The sequence below is a fragment of the Hydra vulgaris genome, chromosome 12, assembly GCF_038396675.1.
Source record: "Hydra vulgaris chromosome 12, alternate assembly HydraT2T_AEP".
NCBI classification, from domain to species: domain Eukaryota; kingdom Metazoa; phylum Cnidaria; class Hydrozoa; order Anthoathecata; family Hydridae; genus Hydra; species Hydra vulgaris.
In genome coordinates this window covers 41,880,419-41,898,003 of record NC_088931.1, presented here as the reverse complement: position 1 = coordinate 41,898,003, position 17,585 = coordinate 41,880,419, and the positions used below count along the sequence as shown (strand labels likewise).

The 17,585-nt window shown below is 24.9% G+C and overlaps 1 protein-coding gene across 1 annotated transcript; it reads right to left on the bottom strand.

Annotated features, from left to right (window-relative positions):
- Positions 1-605: 605 nt before the first annotated feature.
- On the bottom strand, positions 606-15,902 carry LOC100192231 (homeobox protein 10). The gene is made up of 5 exons (XM_065813303.1): positions 15,562-15,902; positions 11,522-12,283; positions 11,012-11,430; positions 2,098-2,383; positions 606-1,822 (listed from the first exon to the last, which is right to left on the bottom strand). Exons 1-5 carry the CDS (start codon positions 15,809-15,811, stop codon positions 1,674-1,676), a joined length of 1,866 nt encoding a protein of 621 aa, XP_065669375.1. The 5' UTR covers positions 15,812-15,902; the 3' UTR covers positions 606-1,673.
- Positions 15,903-17,585: the final 1,683 nt, after the last annotated feature.

Sequence of the window (17,585 nt, the reverse complement as noted above, 5' to 3'; positions counted from 1 at the left end):
TAGCTAATAACATTATTTAAATTGCACTACTCAAAAACTGTATTTTGGCTAAATTTTAAGTGTTTTTAAATCACTATGTTATGTGGTAAATTACCACTATGTTATGTGGTTAATTAATTGTTTTTGCTTTTTCTGCAATAGGAGTACTTTTTGGAAAAATTCGTTCGAGCTGTAGTGTTTTATAAAAAAATATAAATTAGTTTTTAAAAGAATTATTTTGACTCAAAAAATAATTTAGATTAGTGTGGTAATGTAAATATGTGCTAGAAACCGCTCATTTGTAATCATATTTTAACTATGATTTTAGATAAAATTAAATAAAAATTATGCTGGAATAAAATAAAATTTAAATAAAAATTATGCCGGAATCCCGATATAAAAAAATTACACACTAAGAACCGCAGGGCGCAAAATTAACAGGAAATGAAAACCCTACAACATAATACGATAAATTTGAAGACACAGGTGAAAATATCTTTGACATGAAATAATTTATATGCAAATATTGAAAAATTGAGACCTTATATAAAATGGTCTATAAACAAAATCTGAAAGGATCTTTAAAAATCAATAACAGTATGTAAGCAGAGATAAAACTAACAAACTAAAAAAGCGAAAACCTTTCTCATATAAATAGTATTTGATTACATTATTTAGGTACGAAACTATATCTAAAAAAATACCTTTTTTTGCTCAATGCACAATATAAATGTCTCAGTGTAAACGATATAAAAGTATAAATAAAAGAAATAAATACAATCAATATAAATATCTCAAAGAAAAAAAATAAACTTTAGTCATAATAAAACGCAACAATTTATAAAAATACAAAAAACAAGTTTATAGTAATACCGTTCAACACAAAAAATTTCATCACATTTCAACACATACGAAAAATTAGACTAAATTAGACAAATGCAATAAAAATGTAAACAACACGCAAATACAAATATAATAAAAAGCTCGAACTATTTTCATTTCTAAAAACTTCTAGGAACACAATAAAAACATCTTTTTAAATAAGAGGTATCAAAACTATTTATATTTAATTTATAACTAAAAAATTAATAGTTATTTAAAAAAAAAATAAAAAGGCTATAAGGCTTTAATTAGTTTAAATTTTGAAAACCACAAGGGATCGTCCATAAATTACGTAACGCAAACTTTCACAATTAACTAAACAAAAAAGATAAATAGTTTTCCCTCGCAGAGTCTTAATTTAAATAAAAAATTAAATTAGCCCATTAAGTGTATTCAAAATCGCCGCGTAAAAGAGTTTAATATCTCCTACTTCTGCTTTTTAAATATATTTTGCGTTGCGTAATTTATGAAGGATCCCTAAGCAGGATGAGCTTCTTTGGTAGCAAATAAATTTATTAAGCAGGCTCTATGGTATAATATAAAAACTATATTCACGTGTTTTACTCCACTTGATTTACGAGGAGAAATCAAGAAACTATCAATAATTTAAAAAAAAAATAGAATGTTTAGGTTTTTAATAACAAAAATAATTCGTGTAAATGTTCCCAGACAAACAACAATATATATGCATACACATCTATATATACATATATACATTATATATAAATATGAATGTATACATATGTATCATTCTTATGAGTTATAATATATATCAACATGATTTTTTTATAGACAAAGAAAAATTTCAACTGTTAGTAGTTACCAAGAACAAAAAGTTTGCGCTGTTGATGTGGCCAACCATCGTCATGGTGTAGGTTAGTAGATTTTGTTAATGTGCTGACAGGAGGTAATGAACACGAATTAGTAGCACTATCAGAAGTTTTTATTTCTGATAAAACTCCTGCAAATAAATGACGCAACAGAATAGTTTTAAACATTATAACCTTAATGACAGAAGAATGAAAATGTTGGAAAATTAGAAATTATTGGATAATAATGAACAATGATGATTGATACAAAATAAAAAAACTATTATAAAAATTAATTACAAGAAAAAATGATTAAGAATTTACACATCCTTTTGATAAGGATAAATATTTGGATCTTTTATAGAAGAAACAACATTTGGCTCAAAAACAAATATAACTGGATTCCCTTTTAATCGTTTTAACTTACTATTTGTGAAACGATGATCAGTAGGCAAACTTGAAGTATTGAGTTCAGTGTTCAACAAGCAATTTTTAACGTCATCATGAACATTGATTTGATCTTGATATTCATCGGAAAAACATGATTGATTGTTTTCTTCAGAATTATTCTTACAATCATATTGCTTAATATGATTTTGAATGCGTTGAAAGTCCAAATGAGAAGAAATCATTTCTTTATTTTTACTTGAATCTTGCTTATCCTCATTGCGATCTTGTCTTCGAAGTTTAGCACGCTTGTTTGAAAACCATACCTTTAAAATATTTTATATAGGTTAATATTTCCCTTGTAATTAAAAAGATATTTAGGCTAAATTTCATTGTTATTTTTCAATGCATACAAAAAGATATGCAGGCTAAATTTAATTGTATTAAAAAAAACCTAGATTAATAGAAAAAATTATAAAAAATTCTTAAAAAAACCCTGGATCTCAATTAAATTAGGATTTCAAAAGTAGAAATTATTTGTAAAACAAATTAAAATTTAAAATTTATTTATAGTTTTTTACAAACTTACTGTTTTTAACAAAAATGTTTGTTAAAAGCAGTAAGTTTGTAAAAAACTTACTGTTTTTAACAAACTTACTGTTTTCACTTCTTTTAAGGGGTTAAGCTAATAAAAAACTATTTTTTGGTGATTTTTAGGACATTTTCATTAATAAAGGACTGGTAGCAACTTTTAAAATTGATCAAAGGCTGGTAGCACAATAGGGCTGGTAGCAATCACAATTGATGGTAGCTGATGACAACCCCCAACCACAAAATAATTTTTTACAACTTTATAAAAATAAAGTTATAAAAAATAATTTTTACAACTTTATTTTTAAAATCCATTTTTTTATATATACTAATGATTGAGAGGTGCATAAAAGCATAAAACTTTAAGAACCACCCATCTAAATGCTGATTATTTTGACTTTTTTTAAGAACTACCTGACTGATTATTTCAATTACTTTTTTATTCCATACAATTAAATTTTTTAAATAACATGTAACAAGAGTATAATTTGAGTGATTATTTTGATTTCTTTTTTATTTCAAACAATTAAAGCTCTTAAATAACATGTTACCAAGAGTATAAAGCCTGATAATTATGACTTGATTTTGGCTCCAGCATTTTAAAAGTTTAGATGTCAAAGATAATAACATTAATAATAGTATGTTTTTAAGAAGTTTCACAAAACCCTTCTGGTTACTGATTAAGCTCTAGATTTGGGTCAAATCTGATGATTATAGGTTTTTGGGAAGGGTTTTATTATAACAAATTTAAAACTAATGAGAAACAAATAATCCATGGAATGCTTAGAAAAAAGATTCATAAATACTTTTAAATAAATACGAAAGTTTGAAACAACAAACATTTTAACCAAGCATCAAAATGAAAGATTTAATCTTAAACTCAAAAATATGGAATCATTTGGGGTCAAATTGCATAATGCATAAAGGACGCCAAAATCTACAAACACAATACACTATGCTTCACCTAGATACATAAGCCAAATTACCATTAACCTTAACAGTTTCAATTCAAGATCATGGTATCCAAATTACCGAAATCCTAAAACCCAAACACAAACAGCAAGTTACAGCAGCTGCCACAAAATCAGCAAAAATTTAATGAAAAAATTTAGGAAAAAACTTCAGTAATAATTGTTTATGTATATGTCTACATTCATTTAGTAGTAAAACAAAAGAGGCTTATATTAATAGTATGATTAGTTATTAACCATTTTTAAAATCCTAAAAGCGGTTAATAACTAAAGTAAGGATGGTAAATATAATTACAAAACTATTTAAACGCTAAAATCCAGTATATTTAAAATGTAATTATCAAAAAAACAATTTTTTAAAAATTAGATAGTGTAAAAAAAGTATAAAAGACATGAGATTTTATAAACTAAATATTTGGCTGAGAAGAACAACGACATAAAGTAGTCAAGAAAAAAGAAACCTATTTAAATAGCATTCTTAGCTTATAGGATGTGTAGTTTATTATTGTAACAACTTTATATATGAGCAATTTTAAGTATTGTATAATATTAAAAAAAAATATAGAAAAGATATAGCTAAGGTAAACAATAAAAACTTAGAGTTATAAAAAATCCAAGAGCTATTAAAATAAAAATTATATGTATAAGTAATATGAAATAATAGAGAACATAAAATCTTACTTAGAAATATACAAAATAAATAACAAAAATGATGCAAATTAAACAAGATAATAACAAAAATAATAAAAAAATGTATATATACAAGCCTTCCCATGTCTAAAGTAATTTTTTTAGACAACTTGACCATGTTTTTATATTGTAAGGGTTTTAAGAAATTGCCGCAAAATAAACATATAAGAAACTACAGAGAATAAAATAGCAATACTTGACGAATACTATATGAAATAGAAATATCTAAAAAAAAAAAAATTTTAAATAAAAAAAGAAAAATTTTGTCAATATATATATATATATATATATATATATATATATATATATATATATATATATATATATATATATATATATATATATATATACCTAAATATTGTTTTTTTTTTTTTTATAGGATGCTTGCTATTTTCCACTGCAAAAATTAATACAAGTCGATAAAGCAGATAAGAATATAATGAAAAAAATAACATTTTTTAATATACAATTTATTTGCGACTTTTGTCAGTCAGTATATTAAGGAAATACTTTATTTGCGCTATAAATAAAGACAATTTTAAAATTTGTTTTTCAAATGATTTCAAATGCTAAAACTTACTGTTTTTATCAATGTAAAGCAAGAAAACTAATTGCTGTTTATTAGTAAAATATATTTTTTAACAGGTTTTTCACGTAAAATAATAAAAAATCATTAATACTAATGTTCAAATATAAAATATTTGGTTTTTTTCACTACCCCCATTAAAATAGTCTGCATTTTTGTTTGATTCTCCAAATTGTGCATTTAAACTCAAAAGTTTATTTCTTGATGAACCTTTATTTCTTGATGAGTTATCGACACGCCAAAATCTGCATTGTTATATGAACTTTTTTGTTATATGAACATTGCCATATGAACTTTTTTAACGAAACCTTTAGGATCCTATTTAAAACATTTTTTTAAAGTTTTTAAATACATTTTTTCAAACAGAACAATCATTATGTTCATTATTTCAAGCATTTTGTCTTAACGTTGAAAATCGGGCAATGTAAAGGAAACAATTTCAGACAGCCATCAAGTATTGTAAATACATTTAAAAAAAAAACCATGGTATTTTTTAAATTAATTTTTTCCGCCATTACGAAATTTATTAATCAACTAATATATTTTACAAATAAATAGAAATTTATTTTATGATTTTCCTATTATATAAGTATTAAGAAAAGACGTCAAATAAAGCAAAAACATTTAAAAAAAAAAAAAGACATAAAAATGAATAAACATAAGAAAAAAATTAACAAAGTTTCTCATAGCTCTAGAGTACTTAGCAAATTAGTTTTGTAAAAATCATGAATAAATTGCATATCAAAACTTTCAATTTTTGTTATAAAATTATAAAATTGTTGTTATAAAATATAAAATATAGTATGTTTTTTTCCTCAACTTGTATCAAATTCTGTAGGTAAAAATAACAACCACCCTAAAAAAAAAATTACAAAAGTTGTATAAAAATTTTATAAAATTTTTTTTTTAATTATTAAATTTTCCTAATTTATTTAAATAAAATTTGATACTTCGTTTTTTTAATACTGATTTTTTTTTTCTTTAGTAGATAAATTTAGCTTTTTGCAACAATTTATTAAAATGTTTTAAAAGTTAAAAAATGGGAACTGCCATGGTCAGTGTCTAAAAAACTTTAAATATGGACAAGGCGTGTGCTGCACATGCTTCCTGGGAAGACTTGAATATACCCCAGGTGTTGTGATGAATAACATTTGGACATACAATAAAACCTTTGGAGTGAAAGAGAAAAATGTGATACATAAAAAATCTGAAAATACATCAGTGTTGAGTAAAATTATAAATTGTGTAGAGTATATGCCAGATTCTCATTAAGATACAGATATAGTATTCTTTAGAGAGGGTTCTATTTTGGTAATTTACATTTTGAATGTTATAAATGCCAACTTCTAAAAACCCCGTTAAAGTCTTATCCTTAAAATCACAATAAAAAAAGAACCATTTTGCATTAAGTCTCATTATGTTGCAACATTTATAAATCTTAGCAAAGCATTTGATGCTACATCAAATGCTTTGCTAAAATTTATAAATGTTGCAACATAACGAGACTTAATCTTGCTAACCTGTATTGATTAGAGATAACTTAGATAAAATAGATAAAAGATAACTTAAAGTATTTACCAGTAAATTTACAGGTAAATTATTACTATTATACTATATGAAATTAACCATATTTACTATATGAAATTAAATATATACTATATGAAATTAACCATATTATGGAGCATCATAATGACCATAACTACAAGCTTGATACTCGCATGGGTTGGTTGCAGTAGTAAGAAAATACAGCAAGTTGTTCTTTATGGAGCTCAAAATTAATATCAACATAAGCGCATTGTGGCTATTATGATGCCTTTTACAATTTTTTCTACAATAGGATGTAGAACTTAAAAGTTAGAATAAAGTGGTCTGTATTTTTCAATCTTTCTTTAAATATCAAATTAATTATCTTTTATTCTGACCAAAATGAAAACTGAGTTCTTTTTTTATTAATATTTTAAAAACTTTTCAGTAAATTATAGTCTGAAAGGGCTATTAGAAAGTTGATACTAATAATTTAGTAGGGTGCCCTTTTTGTAGAAGGTTGATCAACTTTGTTTGACAAACATCTTTTTTATTGAATTTATTCTTATAATTTTATTACTTTCTTTTTTTGTATATAAAATTTTTGTTAACGTTTAAAGTAAATCTCTTTTTAATGCTTATATTTAAATACTTACTCTTGTAAATAATTTTATTTGAATATTTACTCTCATAAATAATCTTATTTTACATATTTACTATCATAAATAATTTATTTAACATATAAAAAGTAAATTAAATTTCAATGGAATTTATTTATATAATTAAAATCAAAATTACTATTTAAGGTAAATTATTTTTTAATGACTTAATTTTAAAAGTAATTAACATTTACAAGTAAAAGTTATTTTTAAAATTAACTTTATGAAATTATGTTTTAGATGTAATATAGTGTTATTAAAATAAAAAAAGAATTACTTTCAAATCCAAATATTTACATTTAGAAGTAATTTACATTTTAATTACAATTATTACATCAGAATAATAAAAGTGACATCACAAACTTAAACTGAGCTCATTGTAGTTTTGTATTAGTTGCTATAGGTTTATAATTACATTTTAAAACTAAAGATTGAAAATAACCAAATCTAAAAAGATAAATGGATTGATACCACATACACTCAGAGAAATTTCCATAGTTCCGTGTTATTGCAGATTTTATGCAGAATGAATTTATAAAATCAACCACGAAAATTATCTTTATTAGAACAATTGCAAATAAATGCATTTAAGACAACTTCACGTGTTTCTGAATAAATCAAAATTTTCTAGAATATTTTTAAAAACGGAATATATATTCAGGCAAAATTTCCATAGTTCCATCAGCTTGTTTTGAACACTTAGAGTTGATTGAAGTCTGAGTAAGATTTTGATTTGTCTGTTCTATATAGAAGTTATTGCTTACAAAGATATTGGTTTGTCCAATCAACAAATTTCAACGAAAATCAAGGTCGTATCGTGCAGTAAATAATTTTATAAACTTAAGTGAAAACTACAACAAAAATTACCCTGAAGGCAGAAATAAAAAAATAACCAGAAGGCAACATTCTTCCATTTTGAGTTTAGTGTCATCCAAAGTACAAACAGCAAGACAAATAATAACTGAACTGGAATTACCTGTGACCACAAGATGTGTGCAACAAAATTTTGTCAAAATCAGGACAATTCTAGCGGAAAAAAATCATCACAAAACCACCAATAAAAGTGTAAGATTTAAGTTTGCCAAGGACCAGATGACATGGGATGCAGAATGGGAGAATGTTACTTTCCTATTCTGGGAAAATAACATTATTCTAATACCACATTTTATTTTCCAAAGAAAGTTTTATTTAGATAGGCCTGATGGTTTTAAGTACTATTGGCATGATTTAACAAAAAAAGATAGCATTGCTATTGCTAGTCATAACTTGGGAGAAGAGACGGTTATGGTATGGGCCACATTTTGTTTCCATGGAAAAATGTCAATATTTTTTATTAAAATAAGATTGAATGAAAGAAATTACAAAGATCTTTTAGGAGGTGTTTTAATTAAGTTAAATGAAGGTTTACCTATTGAGAATTGGATTTTCCAACAAGATTTTCAACAGTGACTCCAAGAAGAAAAAAAAACATGTTTTAGATTGGCCACCACGCTCACCCAACTTGAACCCTATTGAAAATTTATGGAGAGTATTGACACGAATTATATATGGAAATTCTTAACAGTATAACACGATAAAAGAACTTAAAACTTCCATTCAACAAGCCTGGAATGGTATTTCAAAGGTATGTTTGAAAAATCTTATAAAAAGTATGAAAAACCGAATCCTTAAATTAATTAGTGTAAAAGATGGTTGTACACATTATTAAAAACTAAAGTAATTAAAAAATTATTATTTAAAATAAAAATTATCAAAGTTTACTTTTGATAAAACTTTAGAAACTTTTGTTGGTTTTTTTTTGAAATATTTCTAACTTTTTAGTTTTAATAATTTGTAATTATTTTATACTGAAATATTAACTGCTTATTTATTTCTAATAATTCCTGTTGTAAACAAACATTTTTTCTCTCTCTAAAGTAACTTAAATTTTTGAAATTTTTAAAATTCAAGTTTTTGCTTTTCAAAATTTGTTTTACTTCAATCAATTTAGCTGTTTGTACTTTTGAAAGTTCATCTTAACTCAAATAAATACTTTTTACTTCAATCAATTTAGCTGTTTGTACTTTTGAAAGTTCATCTTAACCCAAATAAATATTTTTTACTTCAATCAATTTTGCTGTTTGTACTTTTGAAAGTTCATCTTAACTCAAATAAATATTTTTTACTTCGATCAATTTAGCTGTTTGTACTTTTGAAAGTTCATCTTAACTCAAATAAATATTTTTTACTTCAATCAATTTAGCTGTTTGTACTTTTGAAAGTTCATCTTAACTCAAATAAATATTTTTTACTTCAATCAATTTAGCTGTTTGTACTTTTGAAAGTTCATCTTAATTCATATAAATTTTTTTTTATGTAACACTTTATTTTTTTAAAACGTTTTATTCTGCTGTAACATTTTATTTTTTATTATGTTGTGTTTTTCTATAACGTTTTGTTTTTCTATAACATTTTATTGGAAAAAGTAACTTCAATAGTGAACCCTAACATTTGCTTCATTTTTTATTAAAATCACTACAAAGATCTTTTTCACAGCCTAGTATGGTGCAAACTCTTAATAAAAAGTTTTGTTTGCTTGGTTCAACATTGTAACCACAGATTTATTGATTTTGAACTTTTGAATAAAACTAAATCAGGCCTTTTTTGCAATTCTGTCCTATACATTTTTTTTTATACTAAAAATTTAATTCCTTGTAAATGTGTTCTGAGATTGCATCAAAAATTTGCACTGATGCAGTCTCAGAACACATTTACAAGGAATTTAATTTTTAGTATAAAAAAACGTACGCTTCAAACAAAAAAACCTTTTCTCCTAAGGCAAGTGAAAGAGTAATAAAATAGATTTTTCAATAAATGGTACTTACAAACCTAAAATAATCTTTGCTTACACAACAAACTCGCTGATAAAATTATTGAATTCGCAATAAGTTATACTTTTTATTTTTTACTAGCTAACTTGTTAAAAATAAAAAATTATTTTTAGTAGCAAAGCTTAAATTAAAAATTTAGCATATATTAAAGACAAAAAAAACTAATATTTTAATATTTTAAATAATAAATTAATATTTTAATTCATTTATACTAATGTTGAGAAAAGTAATAAATTAGTTTACATCAAACATTTAAAAAAATTTGTAATATTGAATTTAATTATTTAATATTAAAAAAAATTTAAAGAAAATAAACATTTCGTTATAACATTTCTGCATTGTTTTTGTTGATTGATTTAACTTTTTAATTGATCTTGTTTTGTGGAAATTTATTTATTGTCATTAAAAAAGGAGAACTTTATGACCTCAAATTCACACTAATGCATTAAGAATTTTTTATTTAAAAAAGGCCTGCTACATCAAAATTATTTTAAAAATATGCAAAAATCTCACTATATATTATACTGTAAAAGATGATAAAGAATACTGTAAAAAATGATAAAGAATTAATAAATATTAACAAAACCTTAATGCTAAATTATCTTTAATTCTATCCTTTAACAACCTTGTTAGTGCTGTAAAATAAGCTATAGCATACCTTATTTTACAGCAAATAAGGTATAGCATACCTTTCACATAAAACAACGACTCTTATGTGCAGCTTTTCAAAAATTATTAAAACTAGCTTTCTTGACAATACTTTTCAAAACAATACAAACAATAGTTTTTTTATTTAGAAAAAGTTTTTAAATAGTTTTTTTCATTTAAAAAAAGTTTTTTAAACTTTTTATATCTATTTTTTGATTAAAACAATTTTTTTTACAGTGATTATACAGTGACTTAGGTTTGTAATAAACAGAAATACACAATCATATTTTTAAACAAGATTTGATTTTTATTATAATAAGAATTTAATATACTTATCTGATTTTTTTGTTTGTTTGTTTGCAGTAAATAAAAATAAAAGATTTCAAGATTTATTTAGAAACTTTATTTAAAATACCTGGACACGAGGTTCAGGAAGATCACATTGAATTGATATTTCTTCTCTTTGCTCAGCATCAGGATATGGTGTTTTTTCAAAAGCATCTTCAAGGGCTCTGCGTTGCTCAAGAGAAAATGTTGTGCGTACACGACGCATTGCCTTTTTAAATGTATGATTTGTCTGTTCATTAGGGTGTGAAAATGCATGATGAATAGTACTTTGCAATGACATATCAAACTTGGAGTCATCTACACCATTTATTTGCATAGAAGCTTTTTTGTTTGTACTTTTTTCGTTTTCTGAATCAAAATTTAAATCCATTTTCATGTAATAAGGTTTATTAATTTGTTCATTTGAAAACTTATCTTCTTCATTGGATAATGACGAAGATGAAGCAGCTGAAGAATCATGAAATGAGTCACTACTTTCTAAAACATCTAAAGATAAAAAAAGAAAATTTTTTAAACTTTGAAACAAAGTTTAAACAATTTTTTTTAAAATAATATTAACTAACAAAATATAACTTACATTCATTTGCATTAACTTGAGTGGGATGATCAATACTAGGTGCAATTTCTCCTTCTTGCATAATGTGAACATTGCCTTTTTCATCATTTAAAACATGAGAATGTATCTGTTGCACATTAGGAATAGAATAGTCAGAACACATTATTAATGTGCCTAAATTACCTTGAGAAGATGGTACTGCCATTCCTAAAATTCCACTAATCGAGTATGAACCTGAAGTAGTTCTTGGTAAATGTGCATGAATAGAACCTGGAAAATTGGTTGAAATAGCACCAATTTGGATTGGCAAACCAGAATGAACAAAATAATGTGTCATATCAGGATCAATCTTCAGTAATGGTGAGTTTAAATCAGCCATTGAGGCATGAGATGAGGATCCTAAACGATTTCGAACAATTCGGTTAATAGAACTTACACTTGGCACAGAATCACTATCACATATTTGCTCTGATAACAGTTTATCTCTTATCTCCCATGCAAACATTGTTGGGTTATGCTGTTTGTACTCTTGTATTTTAGCAACAACAGAAGGAGTAGCAACTTTTGGCTTACTACCACCAATTACACCAGGTCTGACTGACCCTGTTTCATAAAATCGACTAAGTATTTTACTGACACATCCATGAGAAACTCTTAACTGTCGAGATATGTCACATGGCCGGACACCTTGATGTGCCAACTCAACAATTTTTCTACGAACAGGTTCAATAAGAGGACGTCCATTAACAAATGTTCCTCCCAGTTGATTGATACCACCATGGTCTAAATATTCCACATCAAAACAAAGAGCACAATTTAATTCTTTTCTTTTAAAAACTTTAAATTTCTTTTTTTAAATAAATCAATTTTAAAATCAACCTTTTTATTATTATATTAAACATTTATTATTATAATAAACTAAAAAAAATGTATAGATAAAGAACATTTAGACAAGAAAACCATTTATTTTCTAAAATATCAATATTAAGGCATTTTAAAGTCATTATGCAAACACCACAAAACAAAAATGTGCACATTCTCTTTGCAATCACACACATTTACTTGTGTGGATTTAGGTTTGCTTAGGTTAGCACATTTTATTCATAATGGCAATCTAAAATATAACTTACAAACCTAAAAAGTTGGTTTTTGATAGGTCAAAATACAATTTCTGCAATTTAAAAAGTGACCGAATGTAGATTTTAAGTTTCTATATATAATAGGTTTCCTAATTTATAGAATTTTACTAAAAATATATAATTCAGTAAGAATTAATTAAGTTCAGATAAACATATAAATTGTATTATATATTGTAATACAAAATACGTATATGTAAAAAAGTATTTTAAAATCAGTACGAGAAGTAAGCCTTAAATTAGGCTTGAATTAAACCAAGGTTTTTTAATACCCACTCTCTATCTAACCCTGTCAATTTACTTCTTAACACACAAATTTTTTACCAAAATATTTCTAAAAGAATATATACTTTTCTCTTAATTAATTTTATCAATTCATTATTGAACACTTAAAACATACCTGATTTTATATCTTTATGCTTAAGTACATTAAGTATTGAGCATACACATAATAGCAATTCTATTAAGTTTATAAAATCAGATAGAAAAATAACTGCATGTTATTTTTCTATCATTCAGGGGTCACACTAATAAATACAGCAGAGAACAAAACAAAAATATACCAAAACATGAATTTATTATAATCAAAACAGAAAATTTTGGAACATTGCTTTTGAAAGTCATCAAGTCAACAAATGTTAACACTTATTGACTTAATGACTTCCAGTAGTTTCAAGAACAAAAACATTGAATTTCTCGATTTTGGTAAATTTTACTTTATTACAATATTTATTTAATGTTTTTCCAATGCAATATTGAGCTTTACTTAAAGATCCACTTGTCACTTATTTTTTATTATTATCTAAAAAAAATATAAGTGTAAATTTAGGCTTAACTACAGAGTAAATATAAAATGATAACTAAAGTACAAGCATAACTTGTTTGTCTTTTAACTATCTAATTTCATAAAACCAACTGCATAGGCTATGCAGTTGGTTTTACGAAATGCAATGTTTTTTGAGCTATGATAGCTCAATACTTTGTTTGTGTATACTCTATGCATTAGTGTAGTGTTGGTCCTGGTTTTAGGCAGTTTTATGTAAAGACAAAATTTTTTATTGAATTGTTACCAGTATATTTATAAAAAATCAGGAAGCCTATTATTTATAGAAATTAAAAAAATACATCTTATCACTATCTAAATTGCAAACTTTATAAAAATAAATTTAGAGTCATAAATAATAATAATAAAAAGGTTTTTTGAAACTTTCTTTAAATTAAAGAGCTTAAAAGTAAGAGCTTCAAAACATAAACATAATTTTGCTACTGAAGTTTTTATTTAGAAAAAAATAATTTGTTTCTTTGCACCCTACAAAAATAAAAATACCACCAAAATTCACTTAATGAAAAATTGAGTTTTATAAAAAATTAATTATCTTAATTATCTCAAACAAGAATTTAAACATAGTTTTTGATTTGAATGTTATTTTCTTCTGTGTTATATTTGCTCTTAATGATATTGTTATCTTATGTTATGCTGGTCAAAGTAAGGCAATTAGTCAACATGGAAACTGAGACAAGGATTTATTGTATATGGTTCTCTTTTAAATTATGAATGCCAGATCTGGGGAAAAACTAAAAATCATTCTTTAAAAAAATCTTTCTCACTTTAGAATGAAGCCATCAAAATTATCCATTTTCAGAATGACCTCTTTTACTTTTGACTACTTGCATTGGAGACTCCAAAATGCTTTCATTGACTTCCCAATCAGTAGTAAACACTTCAACCACCTTAGATCCTCATCATGTAAAAAAAAAAATTGTTGAACACAGTTGAACAATAAGATATGGCAAAAACTCTATAAAAAATCAATGCATCAATGAATTGAACAATCTTCCCACTCCATAAAAACTAAAAACTCAAATTCGAGATGTCTTTTATCATCCTTACCATCTGTCTATACTAAATATATTGTTACTACTATTAATATTTCTCTTAGATCCTATTTTTTTACTGTATTCAAAATTTTTTGCCTTAATTCAATTACACTACTTACTTTTTTTACTTCAACTAATCCTTTCACTTTTACTATTGCTATTAACAGTTTTAGCCTTTTATTATATACTATTTTATAATCACTATTCTTTAAATTTATTGTTACTATTTTTATTATTATTTTCATATTATATATTAATTTAATAATAATAAAAAATATATATATTAATTTCCTCTCTTTTGTTTTTAATATATATATATATATGCGTGTATAAAAGTAAGTTTTTATACACACAAACAGACACACATACACACATATGTATATACATAAATACATGCATACATATACATGTATGCATATACATACATACATGCATACATATACATGTATGCATATATATAAATATATATATATATATATATATATATATACATATACATATACATACATATATATATATATATATATATATATATATATATATATAATATATATATATATATATATATATATACATAAATATATATATACACACATAAATATACACACACATACATATATAGTATGTATGTATGTATGTATGTATGTATGTATGTATGTATGTATGTATGTATGTATGTATGTATGTATGTATGTATGTATGTATGTATGTATGTATGTATAATGCTTGTGTCTGTATTAAAAAGTTTACCTAAAGATTTTTTTTGTTATAAAAAAATCACTCTTAATATAAAACCTAACTGTAATAAAACAAAACTTTATTAATAACTAAGTGAGCACGATAACATAAAATCGTAGTACAATTGTTGGATCTTATTTATCATTATACTTATTTTAAGTATTATAATGATAACAATGCATCTAAATAGTATGAAACATTTCATATATTTAATCAAAGATTTAATATGAAAACTAAAATTTTTCAACAAAGGATGGAAACGAGACAATGACAAAGTACGTATATTAGCAGTAGTTAAAAAAATCTTACTGTCTCTACAAGTATTTTTATTTTCTTTGGCATCGTTAAAACGCTTTATATTTATATTTAAATTTGAAACGGTCGCAGCTGCAAGCGAATGATCTTGCAAAGTTTTTAAAAGATGTGGATTTTCAAGGCAAATTACTTGACCTACGCCATCCTCGTTAATTGATCGCTTGTCCACATTACAAGTTAATTCACCAGATTGCTGAGGCTTGAAAATTTCCATTTTATTATCATCGCTCCATTGCTCTAGCATTTGTTATTCGCTGCAGTCAGGCGTTTCTTTCCAGTCTGGTGGTCAATTAGTAATTTTAAATGACAAGGACAAAGACAAAAGGCTAAGCATAAAACAATTATTTGTCCTCCACCTGGGATGTTGAGCTGTTGAGGGGGTATTGCGGCGAATATAAAACGGTTTTATTATAAGTTAATAACTGATCCGATGCTTGCAATTATATGTTTCGGATAACAAAAATCTACAGTATCTTTTCGGTTTCTGTCCGTAAACAATAATAATATTGTTGGTTCTGAACGTAAACAATAATAATATTGTTTAAACAATAATAATATTGTTTACAATTACTGAATTAAACTAGTAAAAAATTATAATTTGTTCCGTGCTCACCTAAAATCAGAAACCAATGCAATGATAAAAATATTAATAAGAAATAGCAATAAATATAACTAACATAAAATAGAAAACAAAAGTCCACCTCTCGAATCATTATGATTGGAAGGGTGGTACTTGAAGTGCGCGTTTGCAATTTATATAGAATGTTCGAATTTCGAAGCTCTATTCATCCAAAACTGGTTGGAATTCAACTAAACTTTGAGTATTACATCAAAACTTAGATAAAAAATAAGAAGACTTACAAATACTTACAACACTCTAAATAACATTAATTGAATTAATAACTAAAAATAAAGAGCAAACAAAATAACACGGCACAGTTCACCAATTTAGCTGGCTTACAAGGTTTGCCAATGCAAACCTTGTAAGTCAGCTAAATTAAAAAACTGGAGTCAAATTTAAAAATAAAACATCATAGCAATAGGATACCGTTTTGCTGTCGTCATGCAAATATGGAATAAATTAAAACTAAGGATTCTGGCATCGAAATGCCTTAAAAAGTATGGCAACAGCAATACAATTTTCTCAGTTTCCAATGAAACTCAACTTTTTAAGTTCTTGTTTAGTGTTAGTGAACTTTTAAGAGCTGATTACTATGAAAGTTTTCATTTTAATCAGTTAGTTTGACATTTTTAGATTACTGTAAGATTTTACTTTTATCAGTAGTTTCCTTTAACAATAAGTGAAAAATAAGTAAAATACTAATGCGCTTAGTGTGGGTATATTTTCCGAAAGTTAATAACCTTCCCCTCTTTTGTATTAAGCACCTGAGAGTAAACACTTTAAGAAAAAAAATTGACAAGGTCAGAAAAATATTAATCAGCTCTCAAAACATTGACTCCTAATATGATTTTTTCAAAATAAAAATATTGAAAAAATATTTTTAGTTAATATGTAATAATAACTTTCTTTTAATAATAAATTTCTTTTTAAAAATTGCGAGTAAATAAAATAAGTTCACGTTCACAAAGTTGTTTTCATCCATGATTTTTAGGAAAGCTTCAATTTCAAGTCTTAAAAATTTGTTAAAAATGGTTTTTAATCTTTTTGTAATCTTTTCTTTCACTTGATATGAACTCTCCCTCAAGTAACTTTGTCGTCAAAGTGACACAAAAAAACTAACCTTTTGTATCGAAGTTTGCATCTAAATTGCTTGCTTCTAAATTGATTTTTCAGAAGTAATCAATAAATCTTTTTATTTTTAAAATTGGCTAATATTGCTTGTGGGCTTGTAATCTTTTTTTAATAATACATTTTCGTTATCTCTAATAAACAAATCATTTCATTTTTGAAATCGCCTAATATTGCTTGCGGGTTTGTTATTATTTTTTTCTTTTTTTTAAATAAACATATTCCATTTTCGTAAATACATCTTTTCATTTTTAAAATTTGATTGCTT